At 40.0% G+C, this 21,994-nt stretch overlaps 2 protein-coding genes across 6 annotated transcripts; one reads left to right on the top strand and one right to left on the bottom strand.

The window, feature by feature from the left end:
- The first annotated feature begins 1,430 nt into the window (after positions 1 to 1,430).
- ccl44 (chemokine (C-C motif) ligand 44) lies at positions 1,431 to 4,631 on the top strand. Its single transcript, XM_004554939.2, has 5 exons — positions 1,431 to 1,556; positions 2,425 to 2,554; positions 3,239 to 3,383; positions 3,502 to 3,582; positions 3,699 to 4,631. The coding sequence occupies exons 1-4, from the start codon at positions 1,493 to 1,495 to the stop codon at positions 3,538 to 3,540; spliced, it is 378 nt and encodes a 125-aa protein (XP_004554996.1). The 5' UTR covers positions 1,431 to 1,492; the 3' UTR covers positions 3,541 to 3,582; positions 3,699 to 4,631.
- Positions 4,632 to 7,177: 2,546 nt separating this feature from the next.
- Positions 7,178 to 21,818, bottom strand: slc1a6 (solute carrier family 1 member 6). Of its 5 annotated transcripts, XM_004554942.5 has the most exons (12): positions 21,745 to 21,818; positions 21,545 to 21,615; positions 12,917 to 13,183; positions 12,678 to 12,815; positions 12,270 to 12,477; positions 11,537 to 11,579; positions 11,204 to 11,332; positions 10,913 to 11,097; positions 10,542 to 10,775; positions 10,192 to 10,386; positions 8,881 to 9,015; positions 7,178 to 8,634 (listed from the first exon to the last, which is right to left on the bottom strand). In XM_004554942.5, the coding sequence occupies exons 3-12, from the start codon at positions 13,137 to 13,139 to the stop codon at positions 8,436 to 8,438; spliced, it is 1,689 nt and encodes a 562-aa protein (XP_004554999.3). In that variant the 5' UTR covers positions 13,140 to 13,183; positions 21,545 to 21,615; positions 21,745 to 21,818; the 3' UTR covers positions 7,178 to 8,435. The 5 variants fall into 5 exon arrangements, with proteins under 5 accessions (XP_004554999.3, XP_004554997.3, XP_076736424.1 ...); XM_004554940.4 differs by lacking the exons at positions 21,545 to 21,615; positions 21,745 to 21,818 and adding an exon at positions 19,000 to 19,159; XM_076880309.1 differs by lacking the exons at positions 21,545 to 21,615; positions 21,745 to 21,818 and adding an exon at positions 17,057 to 17,321.
- Between the last annotated feature and the right edge of the window lie 176 nt (positions 21,819 to 21,994).

The following is a 21,994-nucleotide window of genomic DNA, read 5'->3' as shown; positions in this document are numbered from 1 at the left end:
CAAAACCGTGTCCTCATCTGTGGAAAGAACACTGTTTCAGAAGTCTTGTGGTTTGTTTAGATGTAATTTCACAAAAATTAAGCTGTGCTGCTATGTTCGTTTTGAATGGAGGAGACTGTTTCCTAGCAACCCTTAGAAACAAGCTATGGTTGTTTAGTGTTTTTCTAATTGTACTACCATAAAGTTTAACATCTAACATGCTTAATGAGGTCTGTAGAGTCTGAGATGTAGCTCTTGGGATTTTTGCACATCTGACTCCAAACAGAACCTCTAAAGCTTCAGCTTTTATAAAGGTGCTCACACTTTCTGATAATCAGTTAGCAAGTGCATTTGACAAGCAGCATGGCTGCCACTTACCATCTGTATTCCACCAACAAAGGTGCTAGCCCTTTGTTTACTTTTTGAATGACTGCTTACAGCGGTGCATCATTAGCATAGAAACGTAACGTTAACATGAAAATTAACAGTGTAAGAGGCCAAGGAGCTCAAAATGAGCAGATAAAGGGATATTAAGCATGTTAAATGAGAAAACTTTTTTCTTTTATGTAGCAGTTTAAGCCTTTAAAGCCTGAACCATGAAATATCATAATGTTTTGTGTTTAATGAACCTTCTGATGGCAAAAAAGTAATAAGATATTTGTATCAGATTTGCTACATCAGACATTTTTTTGTATTTCAGTTTTTGAAGGAAAAAAATCACACTGATGATATCTGAATAACTCACAAAAACTTGGCTTTAAAGAGTTAAAGGAGCATAAAATGTATCTAAAAAAAATAGATTTCATGAATCTGTCTCAGACTTTTTGATCTATTGTAAAATGTTACATGAATAACATTTATTGCCATTTAAAATGACAACTGAAAGAGACATTTTTAAAGCAATCACTCATATTAACATCAGGATAAAGATATACTAAAGGAGGCAGACAGAAAACTCTGTGGTAAGAATGATCCAGATAAAGTTCAGATACTACCGCTTCCCCTACAGCCCGTACAGCTGCAAACCATTTTACATTCATTTTGTTATTTGGAAATGAAAAAAAGCCAAATAACTGGATTTATCATGGGAATTAACATAAATGCTGCATGTTGAATACTTCTTGATAACTCGCCTTTTATCTATTTTGGTTCTCAATGAGAAAAATGCAGGAAAGCAAAGGAAAAAAGAATGAAGGAGTAATTTAACACCCTAAATGAAATAAATCAGGCCTGGCATCTTGAGTGAGGAGACTGAAAGGGAGAAATGAGGGAGAGGTGAGATGAATGTGAAAGAAAAAGAAGGAGGGAGTTAGTTGAGCATAAGAATGAAAATGGATAAACAGACGGTGGGAGGGAAAGACAGTAAGACAAAAAAGAGAGGTGGTAAAAGTGAGTGAGAGATGGGCAGGGAGGTATAAAGAGAGGGAGGGAGTAGTATAAGAGAGGCAGCCATAGAGGGAGAGGTGACAGAGTAGATTATCCTCCTCTCCTCTCCTCCTCTGCCAGCCTCATCATGTTCATGCTGCAGATGTTGACTGTTATCTCTCTGACTGTTATCCTCTTGGCATCTGTAGAAGGTAGGACATAACCATACTTTCTATGTGTGTGTGTGTTGCATGGCTTGCATGCACCCTGCAGGTGGACACTCTAGCATAGACGGTGATGGCGAAGACAGAAAAGGAAAGAAGAGGGAAAGAGGAATAGCAGCAGCAGGAGCAGCAGGGAGGGAGGCATGGATGTAAACAGAGGAGCAGAAATCACATCACACACACACACACACACATGGAGAAAAGACAGCAACTGTGTCAGGGCTCAGTTCGCGTGATCGTGTAGTCTTGTCTGTTTTCTGAAATGTAGTCAAAGCGCTGGAAGTGCACTGATGTGGCTGAGGATGGCTTCAAAATCATTTGTGGCATTACAAAGCAGCACTGTCCTATTTTGCTCCTGCTGCCTCACATCACACTTTCAGTTGTTTACAGATTTGGATGAAGGGACATCATGGCATTCCTTACACACAAACACCTCGCTTTTTCTACCACTTTCTCCCGTTTCACTGGCATGCTCGTATGTTTCTCAGCACAACGGGATGCCATTATAATTCCTCTGGCATTCTAGTGTGTGTCCATATGTGACTCTGCGTATATGTGGGGCATGTGCAAAATACTCTGCTTCGGTCTTTGCTAATATCAGAACAGGGACTTGACAGTGCTGAAAAACTATAAATATGAACGCTCAGATTTAGGGTCTGATAATCTGCAATAATTTCTATTATTTGAAACTTTTCTGCCTGGCGTGATGCTGCATTAGCATCCCGTTTTCACAAAAAAGTAATTGAATGTGAAATCTATTCAATGATGTGAAACACCTGAAAGTTCAGCATCATTCTGGCAGTCTGCTTTCGTTTCAGTGACTCATTTGTCTTCCTTTGTCCGTGTTATTTCCTAGCCATAGGTGTGCAGATGAAGAACGATGTCCAGTGCTGCATGCTATACTCCCACGGCAAGGTGCGTACCAAAGATGTGTTGCGGTTTGAGGTGCAGACCGAGGGGCCCGACTGCAGTATACAAGCCATCATGCAAGTATTTCAACTATCCACTCCTGGAGCTAAAGAGCACACAGCAATCTGCAGGAATGGAAAATATGCCTCTCGTTAGAGGAGGGCAGAGCTTGGGCTGAGAGGCATTGTCATCTTTCCAGGTCATGTTGTTATGGCAGGGCTTAGAGCTGTAATTGCCAGGGAAGTGAAAAAGGAAATATGTGGGAATAACAAGCCATCTGAAAATACCTTCTGAGCCAGCTGAGCCCTGCTGCAGCCAGTCAGTCAGTCAGAACAGCAGGGTTTATTTAAGTAAACTACATTGTGATACCTATTGTTTCCAGCAGGTCAGGGAAATCTGATGAAGCTGGGGAATGAAGAGCTTGCTTATTCATGTGGCCCAGTTAACAAAAGCACTGAATTCTCATCCGTTGGATACGAGGCATTATTTTCGTTACCTGTTTTAGTTTGATCGCAATTTGTTCTTCGTTATACTAGAGGGGGAAATACAAAATTCCCTCTTTATCATCTTATAGTATATAAATATTCATTTTAATTTGGGCTATAGCTGGCAAATACCTTTGTAGATCTCAGCATGATCTTCTCCTTCTTACTGCAGCACATTCAAATCGGTGTGTTTCCATCCTTTGTCTCGAGTCTTCAGCACATCCTTGTACTGTCATCCTGCAACTTCTGCACATAATTTGCATTTGTCTTTCAAAGACTGTACACGAAGAAGGCGGTGAAGTGTGCAGACCCCAGAGACCGAAAGGTAAAGAGGTTGCTAAGAAAGCTCATCCAGAGACAGAGAGACAAGGCCCGCCAAACCAAATGGTTCCTTTCTGACAACCTTCCTGTCATGTCAGAGGTGAGACGCAGTCTGTTACACGGCTACTTTACTGTATTCTACACCTGAGATGTAATAAAGGCAGCTTGATGAAGTGAAACTGAGGAGTGTTGCAAAGTCATAATTTCCATGTCTTCAGGTCAAGAAGGACCACTTGGTGGTTCTCAGTGTGGAGTGATGGAGCGATGGAGGAAATATGGAGGAAAAGTTGTAGTCATAAGTAAGGCTCTTTTCCGTATGTTATTACTCATATAAACTTGGTATGTAGGCTATATGTAAAGTAAATCTCTAAAAGTCTCATCTGGGATTTTGAGCTGTCTTCCTGTGTTTCTGCAGGCCAAGTAAACTTTCAGCAGCTTGTCATCTTTACATGTCAAAGCTCGCTGACTCTCCAATCATCGTGTCTCTCTCTCTATCTACACTATCCGTCTCCCTGGGACTGGACCTGGGCAGCAATACATATTTAGATATTTAAGAATGAACTCTGCTTGAAATATTCCCAGTATGTGGCTGGAACATTCTCAACAAAGGGGGTGTTATTTGTAAGATATGTTGCAAAGATTTTTTTTAAAATGGCTTATACTGTTATTTGCCAGAGACTGCCTGAAAGTGTCTCCCTCTATAAAAAAGCATAACCACTCCTGGCTGATGTGAAATCAGTGAAACAGATGTAATGAAATGAGCAGTGATATGAATATTGTATATCACCAAGATACTCTTATGGTTATTTGTGACTTGTATACCTTAAATGTGTAATGACACTTCATACAGTAAAGTAGATGGGGTTTGGTTACGGTACACTGAGCGTGCAGAATATTGAGATAACATGTCTCCAGTGGTATGGTTTACAACTCCTTTTTCAGGCTATATTTGACTGTTTATAAAAAAAAAATCACAGTTGACTCAGAGTGAATGTTTCACCTGGATGCAACCTTCACTATAGCTCAAGAGCAAATGTTCCTAATATTTTGTCCATTTTGTATATTGCGTGTTTGTAAAGTCCTGTATGAAATGTGACTCTAACACTAGGCCCTCAGGCATCAGCGACAGATTTAAGTATCTATTTGGAGTTTACATTTCTACGTTTAAACAATAGTTTGTCACTAAACTATGCCAAAGTGTTCATGATTCAGTTCACCACATGGCCAGGCTGTTAAAACTTAGAGGGCTCGACTGTGTGCGAAACACACAAGCATTGCATCGTAGGAGAATGCACTATATGTTAAAACACAGCATCTCGAGTGAACAATTTTATAAATAAATCTGAAATAATAACTAGAAGGGCTGCAGCGTCTTTTTTCAATCTTGAGATGTTTGCGTATCGCTTTCTACAGCGTGCTACTGATGTAGCTCAAAGTCAAACAAAAAAGAGTAAAATCTCTCACAACTGCACAGACATTCACTTTTATTTATATAACATCAAGTGTTTTAAAGGTAAAGACCCTACAGTAATACAGAGAAAACAATCAAATGACTCCCTATGAGCAGTGTTGGGAAGGTTACTTTTAAAATGTATTCCATTACAGATTACAGAATACATGCCCCAAAATGTATTCTGTAACGTATTCCGTTACGTTACTCGATGAGAGTAACGTATTCTTAATACGCTGGATTACTTAATATATTATCATGCTGTTTACAACTACGTGAATGTACTATTGCTGTGATTTATTACTGTTACTGAAGGCTCCGCGGCTCCGAACCGTAGTAAAGGACCTCTGGCTAATACAGTGGGTTCCGTGTCGGGCTCGTAGCCGAAAAATAGCTTTACTTTGTTGTCTGGGTCAACTTTGCTTGCGAGAGACAGAGAGAGGCGTTGAAAGGCTGCTCCAACGGAACTTATTGTTTCGGAGGAAAACACCAACACAGCGTACAGTCGAGTCTCAAGAGCGTACTTACACCTGGGCTCGTCAGGCACTCTTCTTGGCTGCAGTGGTTATTATTTTATTTACATGCTTCCAGCTCCCGTTTTTGCTTGATGACAACTCCTACTTTTCCTTTTTCTCCCTCCCTCGCTCACAGACACATAACGGGTACGGCAGTCCATTCTCCCTGCAGCACGGACTACACTGCCCATGATGCTACATCCTATAGCATTCTGCCTATTAGCTTAGCACAACAACAACAAAAAGGCGCTCTCTCACCCAGGAAACACAGAGAGAGCGTCGCCCTGTAACCATGGCAACCGTAACGCTGCCGCCTGGAACAACAGAACATAGCTGTCAAACAAAACCCAAACAGTCCTGACCCGCCACAATATGAAACAGGGAAGTACCGCCGTGTAATCCATTTATTTCAACAAAGTTACTGTATTCTGAATACCACCTTTTTAAACGCTACCTGTAACGGAATACAGTTACTCATATTTTGTATTTTAAATACGTAACCGCGGTACATGTATTCCGTTACTCCCCAACACTGCCTATGAGTAACAGAAGTAATTATCATAAACAGCTACAACATTAAAGCTACAGCAAGTCGTTTTTGAGGTTTTATTTAATTGGAAAAAGGAGATTATGATTGAAAAATGATAGAAAGATAAGTATGTGTAATTACATCTCCCAACAAATTGCATTTTCATAAACTTAGAATTAATCCGTTAAATATAGAAGTTGGCAACAGTTTTAATTTGCGCCTGTACAAGTGTTAATTTTGCAGACCAATAACTTTTGTCATAGTTTTTGCCCACAATCTCTTTTTTCAGACAAAAACAAGATAAAAACTAAGGCATGAGGACAAAACTATGATAAAATGTACTGACACCAATAAAACGAATGACAATGACATGAAAATATTCGGGAGATCCAATCAGAGGTAATCTCCTTATAAGATTAGATCCACACATTTGAGCTGCCATCAAGAAACAGTACCACTACCTCATGAAAACGCAACAAAAAGGAAAACAGGAAAAGGAAATATAAGAGCCTTTGTAAAACATGTGAAGCAACTCTCACCAGATTTAGTCTAACAACACTAAAACTAACAGAACCGGCAAGAGTTAAGAATATCCTCAAAATCTCTCCTTGGTATTGTTGCCATTGGTCAGAAGTGAGTTTACCTGACTCACTGACTCATATTGGACTCCTCCAAAGTTTTACAGCCTCCTCAAGAGTGAAATAACATGGACGCATATTGACAGCTGCGGTAAACAATGGACTGAAACCCTACAGTCACTACATATAAACAGGAGCCACCGTAGGTAGGATTGTACACTTGGGAGCGCTAAGAAAACAGAATACATTTGACTGCAATCTGCAATCTACTGACATCTAGTGGTGAGATTTTACACAATGTAACTTTAAAATAAGATAATAATGAATTGCTGTTTCATTATGTTTATGACTCTGAAAAGTCATTATACATAATGAGAATATTTATTTTAGGTACTTTAGATATACTTTAGATATATATATACTTATGTATATACTTTTATACAACTTGTCCTATATTAAACTATGTAAATAGTGCTGTTATTATTTGTACTAAAGAAAAAGCAGTAAATTGTGTGTTGTGTTTTGTAAACAGTTTTCTAAACTAATTTTATTTCTGATTAAATATTCTGGTTTCCCTATCACATCCAGCAGTGACATATCTGTAGTGCTTACAGCAGCACAGCCTGGGTTAACTTAACTATTAGCTTTTATATAAAAGGATTTCAAACTTAGATGAAATGTTCGTAATAAAAAAGAAGAATTCACCTCATCCATATGTGAAATTTGTTTTTCATATAACATTTGACCCACTGTTTTCTCTAAGAGAGCAGCTGAGAGTGTCTGGAGGGGAGAATATCTTCCACAAGGGGTAGCCACAATCACAATAATGAGAATCACAGTTCATTTCAGTTCCTGAGACATTTATTTATCATGTTTTTTCACACGCTGTCCATCAACATGTTGAGCTGCTCCTTCATCAGAAATAACAATTCTACTGAAATAACTTAAAGCAACAAAACTCTAACCTGCAAACAAAAACTCGAGACCTCTTAATGGGCATGAACTGGTACAAAATCAGACATGTGTATTCACACCATCACTTTTATAATTATGCACAACACTGAAACAACTGTGTAGGTTCTCAAAAGCATTCACCAAGTTTCTTCACTGCACTTTTTCACAAAACCATCAACTGTAAAGTAACCAGCAACACTTCAATCAAAATATACCAAAAATCCAATTACATGTTGAGTAGATAATAACATATAATGCAGAAAACACAGACCGATTGGTGTAATAGTGTACTAATGTTTAAAAACACTGTTGCTATCAACAGGAGGAAAAAAGAAACCGAGAATATGAACACCTTCAGTATTGCAGCTATTTCTGTTTAATTACTCCTTTAGCATTGCAGTACTGTGCCCATATAGCACCAAATAAATACAAGAAATACACACCAATATCCATAAGAAAGCACTGGGGGTGGGGAACAGTCTATAAAGTCATTTAAAATATATCAACTAAATAAAACAAAGGAGTAAAAGTTTTCTTTTTCACTTGTATCCAGTGTTTAACAGTCACAGTTTTACGATTAAATCGTGTAAGCACACTTAAAAGAGGAAGGAAACAATACTGCTGCTCGTGTATTTACATCCAGCTTTATTTTTGTGTAGTGCTGTGGAAATCCCACATCTAAGTCCTATTAGAGGTAGTCATTATTAGAATGACAAAAATGGGTGTTTGCAGTGGACAATGTTTAGTCATGCAGAAGAACTGGGCGAAGTCTAAAGAATAAATTCACAAGACTGAAAAAATAAGCTGGTTTACATTATGAATGGTGTTGTTTCTCTAATAATGCTGTGTTTTCAAGCTTGAAAGTGAGATTATTTGATGGCTTTGAACTGCATTTCAAAAAAAATAAAATAAAAAAAAAATCACAGGATGCTCCTAAACAACACGTGAACATTAGTTTCTGTCATCAAGCTGTCCCAGGACAGGCGTCACTGTGTCGTATTTCCCAGATAAGCTTTTGTATTTGAGGGAAAGATGTGAACCTCAAGCATTGGCTATCATGTTCTCCATCACTGCATCATGCTAATGCTTCTGTATGTTCATGCCGTTTCATGTGATTCCCTCGCCTTCACATTGTGGTCTCGCTGTTGAGATGATTGACTATGTCATTGTCCTGGCAAATGAGCTGATAGGGTTTCTCGTTCTCCTCGATTACAGAGTTGCGCACCTCGGCGTCCTGATTCTGCAGCTCTTTGCGGGAAAGGTGCTCCACAATGCCGGCCCCGAGGGAGTCGCCGAGAACATTCGTGGTAGTACGCAAACGGTCCCTGGAGTCACGAGAGAGAGAGAATAAGTGAGAAAGACTAAAAAATGACTGCATATATAAGTGGAAGAAAATGGATGGATGGATGCTATGAAAACAGTTGCAGGCTCTCTTATCCATCACTCTGCATTATGCATCGATAACCTTTGTAGTTGTGGGACCTCTGGGCTCTCTGAAGCTTTACAATGACATTTAAGCTGGCACAATCCCAGACCAATCCCCATCAAGCTGACATTTAGTGGGAACTCACAGGAACCAATCCACAGCGATGATCAGCGTTATGTCCTCCGTGGGCAGTCCCACCGATGTCAATACAATCACCATGGTAACCAGGCCAGCCTGAGGAATGCCTGCTGCTCCGATGCTGGCAGCCGTTGCTGTGATACTGAGTGGGCGGTGGGAGGGATGGAGAGGCGAGTGAATGCATTTAATAAAAGGAAACAAACAAACAGCACATGTGCACTGCTGGTGGGTGTAGTAGAGTGTGATAAAAGCACACGAGGAATACTGTCTCTACCATATGTTCTTTAAAATGTATTTTTGTTTAATAATAGTAATAGCAGAAACACACTTTTAATATATGTTTACATGTTTATTAACCTCTCATTTCCCTATCTAGTAATAAAAAGTGTGATCAGAAAGAGGAGTAAGCTGGAGCAAATCCCTATCTCACGCGTTTACCTTGTTCTGTATTTGTGTATGTGTTGTATATAGGGGACAGCATGGAAGTGCCAGAAACTGCAGTTCCTTAAATGGACACTAGAGGTTTGATGCAAAATATTTCCATAGGCTACTATGTTAAAATGACCAACTTAGCAGCAGAATTAAGCATGTTTACACACATAGTCTATAGATTAGCACCTCCTTCGTAAACACCGTATGGATATTCTTGCATACCAGTTATAATTTTTAAAATTGTATTGAAGCTAAAATCTCAGCAATTTCAAGTGACTGAACTCGATCTAAAGACTTTATTTTCTCATTTTGCTGAGTGAACTTTGAGTATTTTATTTGTAATAGTGTGGCAGTTTACACACCGGAGCCCTGATTTGATCCCAGGGCAGACACAAAGCCCTTGGTGGGTTGCAGTAGGAAGGCCATCCTCAGTAAATATTTGCTAGTTTAAATATACAGAGCTGCCCGTTATGGCAACCTCTCGTGAAAAATGGAACAGCCAAAAGCAGTAGGAGGTATTTAAACCTACTGGCCACTTTATTAGATACACTTGTTCAATGGCTTTTAAAGCAAGTATCTAATCGGCCAGTCACATGGCAGCAACCCTGTGTGTTTAGGAATGTAGAAATGGTCTACAGCAGCAACACACCACACACACCTATGCCACCTCTGACAGCTAGGAGCAGGAAACTGTGGCTACAAGTTGTAGCACCAATGTTGGACAATAGAAGATTGGAAAAATGTTGCCTGGTCTGATCAGTCTTAGTTTCTGCTGTGACAGTCAGAGAGTAGAGAGAGCGATCATCTCTTTATGACCACAGGTTGCCCATCTTCTGGGAGGAAAGCGAGGGCTCAGCTGAGTACTAGCAAACCAAAGTACTGTTACCTGATGGTGAGAATCTGACCAAAGTTTAGCTCCATGCCATTGACTTGAGCAATAAAGATAGCTGCCACTGCCTCGTAGAGGGCGGTGCCATCCATGTTAATGGTGGCTCCAACGGGAAGGACAAAACGCGTCACTCGTTTATCCACCTGGTTGTTTTCTTCGAGGCAGCGGAAGGTGATGGGCAGGGTAGCAGAGCTTGAAGCAGACAGGATGAGACATGTTAGCATTACCATAAACACGAGCAGAGACTGGCCTTTAATGCTGCTAAACACAAAGGAAGTAATGCAGTGCTTCTTATGATGAGATTCAGAATGAATGAATAACAATGTTTGAATTATGCAGAAGCTAACCTGGAGGAGGTTCCCAGAGCAGTGATCAGTGCCTGCAGCAGGCCGCCAATGAAGCTGTAAGGATTCTTCCTGGTTACCAGGAAATAAAGCATTGGCAGGACAAAGAGGCCGTGGATGAGAAGACCCACGATGACCGACACAGTGTACATCCCAAGCTGACTGCCCACTTCTGCCAGATCCTTCATCTCCACAATCTTCCCAGCAATCAGAAACAGGATACCTACTGGAGCATACCTGCAAGTTTGGAAACATTGTTTTACTATAATGGTAATTTTATTGGGTTAGTTGCTTTTATAGACTAAAGGAAGAGTTTTCTTCAGTTAAGTCTACTCAGAATCTTCATATGGTGTGGATGCTGGGTTTTTACTAACCAGATGATGATGGCCACCAGCCTCATGATGGCTTCATTCAGGCAGTCAAAGAACTCTCTAAGAGCCTGGCCCTGCTGTTTCATGTTGCCAATGACCAGACCGAAGCACATGGAAAACACCACCAGACCCAGAGCGTTTACTCCGCTCGAGGAGCCAGACACAGGGACGACCTCCTCCACAGTCTCCTGTGGTTGAAAACGTTTTACACACAAATCAATACGCACTGTAGTTTTCTTTTTCATAGTGATTAAAGTATTGCACTTATACCTGAAGATGCTTGTAGACACCCACCTGTATGGTGTGCAGCACCGTGCTGAGGTTCATGCTCAAGGCAGAATCGGTCACATTGAGCGAGTCGGTGAGGTTCAGGGTTACGGTCACATTTCTGGTGTAAACAGTCTTCTTGTACACTGTTTTATACTGCAACAGACATGAAATGTTTTTAAGGTAGTTACATAGCAATACATGCAATGTAATAGAGATTAGGAAAATAAAACTATATGTTTATCAAATTTTTGTTGATCAAGATTTAGAGATAAAGGAGATTTTCTTTCTTTAAATGAAATGAAGTGTTCCATAATGAAGAAGATATGAACCATGGCTGGGATGAAAACAAAGGCTTACCTGCTTGAAACAGGCTTCTACCAGATTAGGAGGAAACATGTTCCTAGAATAGAAAAAAGCAAAGATCAAATGAGCCACATATACATAAATAAATATGCCTAAAACCTAAATTATTTTAATAACCAGCAGGGGGCGACTCCTGGGGTAGTCTATGGGAAAACAGCACTCAGTTGCTTCACTCTGACCTCAGTAAACACGTTCCTGCTAACTTTATGGGCTCAGTCCAAGTTTCAGGTCTCACTGAAAATAAGATTGAGTCATTTTTGTAAATCACTGTCATTCTATAAGTCAGAAAGATGCTTGTGATGTGCTGTGGTTTCTCAGTTTCAAACAAACTTCACTAACTGATCGGTGACATCATGGTGGCTGTGCCCATCTTTTACACTGTCTGTGGCTAAGTATAGCTCTGCAGCCATTTAGCATCGTTCAGAACAAATAAGGGAAGCAATGGAAAGAGCCTGACTCCATCCAATTGTTATGTCTGCCATCCAAACATGTTAGGTTACAGCTTGTACCTTATAAAGACAGAGGTGTGAACACCATTGGGTGTTTTGGAAGTTATCCTGAGCTAAGTAATTTGATTACTGGCAGTAGCTTCATATAAAAAATAGTGGTATCAATCTATTAATCCATCTCTTAACATTCTTGTTAGACTGCTCTCGTAATATGAACTGCGACTGTCTGTGGAAACACTGTGTAACCTAACACATGAGTCAAGTTTCTGAGTCGTTACCTGATGAGATCCAGAAAAGCATCAGTAGCCTGAACAGGTTCGATATTCCCACCGTTGGCCACGGGGCTGTCCCTGTTCCCTTTCCCCGGCTGGATGATGACGACGATGACAATGCCGATAAACACAGCAATCAGCGTGGTCACCATGTAGTAGACCACTGCGTGCAAACCCATCTTACCAGATGCTTTACTGTCCAAGGAGGAAATGCCTGAGGCAGAGAACATTATTTTCTCAGTGGACTGATGAAAGTTTGAATTTGATGTTAAATTAATCATAGAAACAGCTTGCTGGTAAATACTGAAGACTACGATAGGATATCTGCTCTCTTTCCGGATCTAGACAGTACTGTGCTGAAGCAGTGTGGGAAAATAAAACATATTTGCTTTTAAGTGCTCATTAGAAGCTAACCTGTGATCAGACTGGAGACAATTAGAGGTAGCACCAGCATCTTCAGCATTCTCATTAGGAGCTCCCCAGGAAAGGAAAAGTACTTGATTTCCCTCAGGGACAGATTGTAGGGGCGTAGAGCAAAGCCCAGGATTATACCTGGCAAATAAATAAATTAACTAATAAATAAGCATCGAAATGCACAAATATAAAAGCACAAGCGGAAAAAAAACCTCCATTTGTTGTTCCTTTCCACTCACCCAGAGCCACGGCAGCGATGGTGAACAAAACGAACAAGTTCCTCTTCAGGAAACCCTTCACACTGGCCTTGCTGACGGAGCTCATCCTCTCCTTCATGCTGCTTGCTCTCCTCTCCATGGCCCTGCGTAAGCGCCTCCTCAGGTCTACTCTGTCTGGTAAGGGTGGTTTTTCTGTGTCCTCGTTTAGGAAAAGGCTGGCACTGGTGGGGGGCTTCTCGTTCATAATAAGCTCCAGCACCTGGTCCAGGAGGCAGGTCTCGTGTGAAACTAAGAAAAAAATAATAAAAATTATTTGGTAAGTGTGAAGTTTTTGTCACGTGTAGTTTCTGGAGGGACGGCACGCTTTAAGACATTCACAGAATATCCACACACATCGCATGTTGCTCAATTGCTCGGGGTGAAAAAAAAAAAAAAATAGAAAACAGGATGAAACAGCTGCTGCTGTGTGAAACACTGAAGCACCTGTTTAGGATTACAAATCAAAACCTGACCTAGCTGTGGCACAGTAACTAAAAAGCCTGAACCATGTAACCTACCAGTGCCAACTGAGATGGAGAAGATTACCAAGCTGAAATAGTTTTATGAATACACAGTTTTCTTTTTTAGTGTTCAGAGAATAAACATCCCCTTTTTGTGTATAATTTGGTTCAGTTTAGTGGTAAAACAGTTGGTGGACAAAACATTAATTGGCCACAGTTTGGATTAATCTGTTCTTCAGCATCTCACCTGCCACTTTGTTAGGTACACCTTCAACTTTAACTGTTCATTAATGCAAATAAACCAGTCGTATGGCAGCACCTCAAAGCATTTAGGCATGTGGAAATGGTCAAAGGGGCGTGATGAAATTCAAACTGAGCATCAGAATGGGGAAGAAATGGGAATCATGTGACTTCTGATGTGGCATTGTTGTTGGTGTCAGATAGGCAGAAACTGAGGTCTGCTGGGATTTTCCATCGCTAGAGTTTACAGAGAATGGTTTGAAAAAGAGAAAAAAAAAAAGTTCTCTGGGTGAAAATACCATGTAGAGGTCAGAGGTCACAGGAGAATGTCCAGACTCGAGCCGATAGGATAGCAGAAATGACTCAAATAAGGACTCGTTATGCTCACATCGTTTTATTTTACTGTGCTCAACAATCACCAGATCTCAGTCAAACACAGCACCTTTGAAATATCGTGGAGCAGCAGAGTCGCATCACAGGTGTGCAGGGGCAAAATCTGCAGCAGCCGTGTGATGCTATCATGACAATATGAACCAAAATCTGCGAGAAATGTTTACAGCATCTTGTTAAATCTAAGGCACGAACAACTAACTAGCAAGGCATTCCTAACAAAAATATGTATGAGCACTTCAATATGACCTCATAGTGTACAATAGCTTGTTTACCTAATTTGTCAAAAAAACAATAAAGACACATTCAAGAGCATGAACTCTAAAATACACACTGCCACTATGACAAAAAGCAGACTGCAAGCATAGTTCTGGTTTTGCAGTTACAAGCAAAGCTGGACTATGTGCTGGTTTAGTCTTGAACCGAGTAAGCAAACATGAGCCGTGTCTTTTTCAAGCCTTGCTTTGCAGTTTTTTCTATGCTTAAAGCTATAAAGTAGACTTCTTGATGCGTGTTCAATCATTCAGGTAATAAATCTCCAAAAGTTGATTCTGTTCATCTGGACGTAGCGCTTTGTGGGAGAAACGTTTCGTCACTCATCCAACTGACTGCAGGTTTCCCCAATCTTACAAACAGTACATTTGCATAATGACTGAAACCAGCCCAGTGAAGGAACGCTACGTCTAGATGAACAGAATCAACTTTTAGAGATATAAAATAGACTAAAACCTAACATGAATAACGAGCTTTTTCAGTCTTACCGTGTTTCCCTTCTCTCTCTCGGTGTGTGTGTAACACATGGACGCTGCTCGCACTTCCTCCTATCTAAGTAGGCTACATTGTTTCCTCTTAGCCAACCACTGCAAACAAACTTGAAGTCCCACAGAGCGGGTAATAAACAGGCAGTGTCCTCATCTGCTTATTCTTCACATCTACTATAATCACTGACCTCACACAAAAATCATTTTTTCATTCTTCCCCAGAGATAAACACTTTATTTTGAAAACCAAAAACCGAATCTACTCAAATCATTTTATAAGGTTTGCATCAATCTATACATAATCTACATGTAGTAAAAAAGAAAAAGTTAACCACGCAAAGAGATGGACGTCTTCTTAGTTCTCTCACAGCACGATTCAGACCTGCTGTCTATAAATGTCTGAACGAATGTGTAGCGCGGTCACAATGTTCTACTATCTGGAGGACTGGAGTGGACTGATAACCAGAGGTGGGACCAAGTCATTGTTTTGCAAGTCTCAAGTAAGTCTCAAGTCTTTATCCTCAAGTCTCAAGTCAAGTCTCAAGTAATGTCAGGCAAGTCAGAGTCGAGTCTCAAGTCACTGGTGTAAAAGTCCAAGTAAAGTCACAAGTCTGAAACTTTGAATTTCAAGTCCTTTCGAGTCTTTAAAAAAAAAAAAAAAAAAAAAAAAAGCATGTTGCAGTTATGCTAAATGTAAATATTAGACCATGTAATTTTTAAATCTGTGTTTTTCTCAACACATACAAAATAGTGAACTTAGAAAATATACACAAATTGTGAAATTGCACCTCTTTAAAATGCAGCTCAATTAAACTTAGCTCCAAGAATAATTTTCACCGACAGTTCTGAGATACGCTGCATGTTATTCTTGGATGCGGTTGTAGGACCGGCTTTAAAATCGCATGACAAAAATATCATACACATTAAAAAAACTGTATCACCAACGTAGCCTGGACAACATTTGCTAGTTAGATGAAGTCAGCTATCTCATCGTAGCATATTTATATGCATATTTATAATTATACGCTTCTTGGAGTGAGTGCACACACTCATGAAGTTTAGTAACTTCAGGTCACTGCAACAAGCCCAGGTACAGTTTACCGCCGGATGGGTGCAGGACCTTGAAATGCACAGTGTAGAAAGTAAAGACCATCGTAAGTATCATAAGTTTACCAGTCTCACAAATCGTCGTCATAAATACACATTCGTTAACCGTTTATTAATAGGACCTTTGAGCTCAATGGTAATTAATTAGCAGTGGAAATTGAAGGAAACTGTTTCCAGGGCCTACTCCGTGGATCGGCTTCCTCCGAGGCGTGGACGTCTATCAGCAGAGAATGTCCCTTAGTCTGTAACACAGTCAAATATATTCTCAAGTAATATTCAAGCATGCCATTCAGCGTGTTAGTACGAGCAGCTCGGGAGCAGCTTGGGAGAACAAGAAAACAGAGACTGCTTTAGATTGTCTTCCCAAAGTGACTCAACTTTATTCACAAGTACAACAGTTTATATAGAGGGTAAAATTCATGAGACAGCAGATTTATCAGTTTAAACCAGTACAGACCAAGATAAGGCAGCGTCTTCCTGCCCTTGGGTGAAGAAGCATCCTTTGTGTAGTGTATCAGTTCAGCTACAATTGTGATTATCTCAGCGACATATTTTCAAGGCACAAAACGAAGAGTTCTTTCATTAGTGAAATCTGAAACAAACCATTTGGCCTTCAACAGGCGTCTAAAAGATTAAGAAACTAATGTAGCTGAGGGAGTGATCTCTGTGGTATTTCAACCTTGTACCAGCCTGTGATTCTCACACATCAATTCTTGGGTCAAAGAGAAAAACACTGAAACAAAGGGGCCTTATTGAATGACAGAGTTTTCCTGCATAATGTCACTATAAAACAATATCCAGTAAATGCTCCCATGGTACTAAAATACCTAACAGAAATAATTTCTGGTAGCATCACAGAAATGCAGCAGTGACAATAATACTGTATGCTGTAATCGCACTGGACAATTAGTGATACAAAACAACTGTTTTATCCTGTGAATAAAAGTATATGTTTTTGTCAGTGTACCATAATAACAGAAGCGAAACGCAATATTGTGTCAGGACAATTCACTATTTATGCACAATAAATAAAGGAGCATAGCGCGACAATTTCTGTTCAGCGCCAGACTTGCTTGTAACCTATATCACCAATTATGTTATGAAAATGACGTATTAACTACTAAAAAACACTGACCTTCGTGTAAATGCTTGGAGCAGACTAACCTGTGAGCTGGAGTGTTCTGGGACGTTATAATTGGTCTTTGAATGGCTGCAATCCAGGCCATCCGTCGCCTCTTTGTTACTTCGGAAACATGGCTCGAACAATTTCTCTTCAACGACGTAATCCGATAACAACCGATCTCTTTACCCGTCGGCTTCCCGTGGCTGTCATGCGACCGGCTATTGCAGTTAATAATACAACGGCTTCTTGACATTTTTGTGTTTCTTTTTATCGCTGTATAACTGATTTTAATTGAAAGCCTGCGTGCGCTAGTACCGCTTGACCGCTTGCCACGAGTTCCCAGAATCCTTTGCGGTTCTACCCGTGAATGACGTCACATTTTCAATCTCTATATAATATGCATGTTAAATTTTATATTTGGGGTAAAATATCAAGTCTTTTCAAGTCCAATTCAAGTCCCAAGTCATTGGTGTAAAAGTCCAAGTCAAGTCACAAGTCTTAGAACATTTTTTCAAGTCAAGTCTAAAGTCATAAAATTAATGACTCGAGTCTGACTCGAGTCCAAGTCATGTGACTCGAGTCCACACCTCTGCTGATAACCCCATTCTAGTGTGTAATGGATAAGAGTGGATGAAGCTGCCAGTTTCTACAGCGTCACACTAGAGTAGGAATGAAAACAAAATGTTCAGTCGTGAAGCTCAGTAAAGGCAAGACTAATGAAAAAGGAAGTCTCAAGGAAGGAAAGGCACTACAGCGAAGGGCTGAACATTAAGGCAGTTCACAGGTTATAATATAACAGCATTACTACATAAATCTTGTGATGAACACAATTAAATGATCAAAATGTTCCTTTCTGCCTCAATACAAGTCAAGCAGTGAGAGAGCGGTTTGATCGTAAGCTGCACCGCATGAGCTAATTTTGTCAGGCTGGAGCTGACCAGAAACTTTCAGCTGTGAGTCAGCTTAATGTTTCTTTTTTTAAAAACTTCTCTGTGCTTCATTAGTATTCACATGCAAAAACCTAATTCCCAAAATATCCAGATGCTGATCAGGCTGCAAATGAACAGAAAGACTGCAGAGTTTCTGTTTTAAATCCCTGTTTCATTCACAGTTTCAGTAAAAAAGCTGCAGTTCCAGCTGCCTTAATTTTTTTTTGACAAATAAACACTGAAACCTTAACTCAACGACCAGGAAATATACCATAATAAAAGGGGCATTGACCCCAGATAATCATCAGGCGTTTATTATAATGAAGAGATAATATTAAACTCTGAAATCCAAGTGAATACTGACTAACAATAAATCTGTCAAAACATGTGAACTCATGGTGGATATATGGCTGGCAAAAGTCAAGCAGCTTGTAATGCAGGACATAATTCATGAATACTAAACAGGAAACCCCCAGCATGTAAAAAAAAAATTTAAAATTAGTCCGTGTTCCAATGCTTTATTATTATTATCACTTATTATACAACACAGTCTCAATCTGTGGTAGTTTTTGAAATGCTCAAAACCTTTAATGCACTGATTGTCACCAAGTACAAAAGACGACGTTTTGGGTTAAAAATGCAGATTTTTCCACCTTTTTTAACGCTTTCTTGGTTGCCATGGTGAGGTCTCCCCACACTTTCTGCTTCTGACATGAAATACAATGCTTCCTAATTAAATATATTACTTACAACGTTACTCTCACTCACACAAAAAAGGTGGAAATTCATGTCCATGAGCGCAAAACACAGTTTGCCTGGTTATATTACAGTTGTCATATTTTGTAAACTACATTGATACTATTCAAAACACTGATTAATTTATGCCGATGAAACACGACAGCTTTCTTTAAAATCAGACCAGGTGCAGGTCTTATTCTGTCGTGGTTACAATCCCAGCAATTTCTCTGTGAAATTGAGAAATAAAGGCAGGTATTTTTCTCGTGATCGCACAAAGTAGCGATTGGAAAAAGCCTTTAAGCTGTCTGACTACTCACCACTCATGTTTTAGACTTTGAGTCAAGCAGTCCAGTTAAAATCAGGTAACCGTCAGAGCTTCACCGCTGTGGACGAGAGGGTCAGGATGTCGCGTGTGTGAACCTCCGGAGGTGAGTGGAGAGTTTGTCTCAGCTCAGCTTTCATAACAAGACAGACATGAAAGACCTCTCATATGGCCTGACCTTCTCATACACACACACACACACAGCCAATATTTTGTGGCGTGTGACAAATCAAAGTCAGACAAATATGCCTACATTCCTATTTCTAATCGTCAACACTCCACACAATAACCTTTCCATGTCAAACAGCATTCAGTAGAAAATGACACAGTGATGTACATGATAAATGTCCAGATCACAGCGATTCAAAGGGGACTATTGATTTTTCCCATGAAGGTTGAATTATTTCAAACTCTTCACAGCCCGAGACAATAAACTGTCAGTGTAGAACAACGTGTAGACAGGAAAGACAACAATAAAGAAGTTGAATCTTCTCTTTGACAGTAGCTGGATCCCCTTCCGGACTGCTTTAATCCTTCGTGGCAGAGATTAAAGAAGATGCTGGAAGCATTTCTCTGAGATCTCCATATTGACATGATAGCATCACACAGCCGATGCCACCACATCCCAAAAGTGGTCTGTTGGACTGACTATGGAGGCCATTTGAGTACAGTGAAGTTCCCTTCTTATCTGTCGAGAGTCCCACCCAGTGTGGTCTTCAGCGGCTGTATTCCATCTGCTTCAGGGTTTAACGTGCTGCACATTCAAAGATGCTCATATGCACACCAACAACAAGCACCCCAGTTTTTTTCTCTGTAAACTTCATGGTTGTGAAGGAAAATCCCAGCAGATTATCAGTTTCTGAAATACTCAGACCAGCCTGTCAGGCACCAGCAACCATGACACTTTCAGAGTCACCTTTCTTTCCCATTGTGATGCTCAGTTTGAACATCAGCAGGTCGTCTTGACCATGTCTACATGCCCAAATGCACTGAGTTGCTGCCATGTGATCGGATGATTAGATATTTGCATTAATGAGCAGCTGAACAGGTGAACCTAATAAAGTGAGCAGCTAAGATAACAAACAAACAAACCCATCTGCACTGCATACGTCTTTGTTTACAGTTTTTCTCAGTCGCTTTGGTGCGTTTCTCAGAACACCATTAACATTTGCACAGCAGTTAGTGCATTTCCCAAAACAATTAGTGCAAACTGCAAAACCTAGTGGATAGCCTGCAAAAGCACGTCACATGCACAGAATTGATTATCCATACCTCAAAAGCAAGTATCCATGTCAATGAAACTGTCAGTGCCATCAAAATGAAAAGTCTTGACACCATCTTTATGAACAAGATAGTCAAATGGCATTGTCATGTTTCCACTATGACAGTTTATAATTTCAGTGTTTCCCATTGCAAAAACAATTGGTGACACCTGAAAATGCTGACGACAGCACTATGGCCTACCTGTACAGCCATCTGAAATGTGCAGTAAAGTCACTGTAGATGTTATGGGAGTCTTGGGAGTAACTGAGACACTGAATACGTACGTTTCACATTTCCATTGTGTAGAAGTGTTTGTAATCCTACAGAATTGTGCAAAAGAAAAATATGCTACAGTCACTTGTTCACTGTAGAATACATGTAAACATAAAATCACCAATTTGGTAGAGCCTCCTCATGAGTGACAGCTGTAATTCACCTGAGATCAATTGTTCAATTTCGGAGACATTTCCAGGAACAATGATACAGAAAGGTATAGGATTTGCTTGACAGATGGCCAATATTTGGCATGTGATAACTAGTTCAACAATTTTGTGTGTGATGACTTAAGCAATGGATGTATGACTATTAGTTTTATTGGGAATGACTATTCAGCATCCATAGGTATGATTACTTTTGACTGACATGACATAAGCAAATGGAAATGTCAGAAAGCAGCAGGGAAATGTATGGAAGCAACTGATTCATGTCCAAAATCATTTGCAGTTTGTTCAGAGAGAGGAGAAATTGCTACTATGATGTGCACAAATGACTGAGTGTTGTGGAGGTTGAACTAATAGTTATGAGAATTTCAATTCTGATCTGAGAAACGCACCAAAGCGACTGAGAAAAACTGTAATACAATCTGCTTTCTCTATTACAGCAAACAAATTATGTTACCAGTCGAGAAAATACAACTTTAGTGCAAAAGTCTTTTGGATGCAAAGAAGCCAAAAGGTGGCAAACATGTACCAACCCTTCAGGAAACAGAAATATAGAGCTTCGTTTCCACTCCACTACATCTTTGTTTCCAAATTATTTGTTAAAAATAGAGAAAGGTGAGAATTAGTATAGCAGTATAGCAACAGGAGAAAATTCAATCCAATCAGACACACACATACATTCAGGCAAGAAATGTGTGAACAGTGGTCTATGTGTCCATAGATAGATAGATAGATAGATAGATAGATAGATAGATAGATAGATAGATAGATAGATAGATAGATAGATAGATAGATAGATAGATAGATAGATAGATAGATAGATAGATAGATATTTACCCTGTTTCTGTTTCTAGATGTGCTGAGCTGTCATAGATCCTTCCTGCTTTCAGTTGTCCTCCTTCAAGTCGCTGCAAGACACAAATTAAAACTTGACACAATCTTGCTACAACTTTGAATCTGACGGTTTTATCTATGATGCCTCCTGTAATTACAGATTAACTTGCTCCAAAAACGATTGGAAATAAACTCTCACACACCTCTTTCTGTCCAAGACGTTCCTCACACAGTCATGTAGATGCTTTCCTCTCCACTAAGCAGTCGATAATGAACAAGTGTCGCCCACCCACTGTACCCCCCCCCCCCCCCCCCCTTCATCTTTACTGTTAACTCCTGTTTTACTGTGTGTCGGTTTCTGTTTGTGCGTGAAGCCTCCAGCCAAGCTGAGCACCTGGGAGGTCTGCGTGGGAGGAGGAGGTTAAGGACTCTTCGGGAGAGAAAAATAACGAT

This window comes from Maylandia zebra, linkage group LG23, assembly GCF_041146795.1.
Source record: "Maylandia zebra isolate NMK-2024a linkage group LG23, Mzebra_GT3a, whole genome shotgun sequence".
Classification (NCBI taxonomy): Eukaryota; Metazoa; Chordata; class Actinopteri; order Cichliformes; family Cichlidae; genus Maylandia; species Maylandia zebra.
This window is presented reverse-complemented; position numbering and strand designations above follow the sequence as displayed.

Bases quoted from the DNA above. Each gene is read 5' to 3' on its own strand.
- ccl44 (XM_004554939.2), top strand. From the start codon at position 1,493: ATGTTCATGCTGCAGATGTTGACTGTTATCTCTCTGACTGTTATCCTC. The intron at 1,557-2,424 runs GTAGGACATAAC...GTTATTTCCTAG, and splicing joins CCTCTTGGCATCTGTAGAAG to CCATAGGTGTGCAGATGAAG. The intron at 3,384-3,501 runs GTGAGACGCAGT...CCATGTCTTCAG, and splicing joins ACCTTCCTGTCATGTCAGAG to GTCAAGAAGGACCACTTGGT.
- slc1a6 (XM_004554940.4), bottom strand. The intron at 12,478-12,677 runs GTTAGCTTCTAA...TCTCTGCCTCAG, and splicing joins TGTCTCCAGTCTGATCACAG to GCATTTCCTCCTTGGACAGT. The intron at 11,333-11,536 runs GTAAGCCTTTGT...TGTCTGTTGCAG, and splicing joins TAGAAGCCTGTTTCAAGCAG to TATAAAACAGTGTACAAGAA.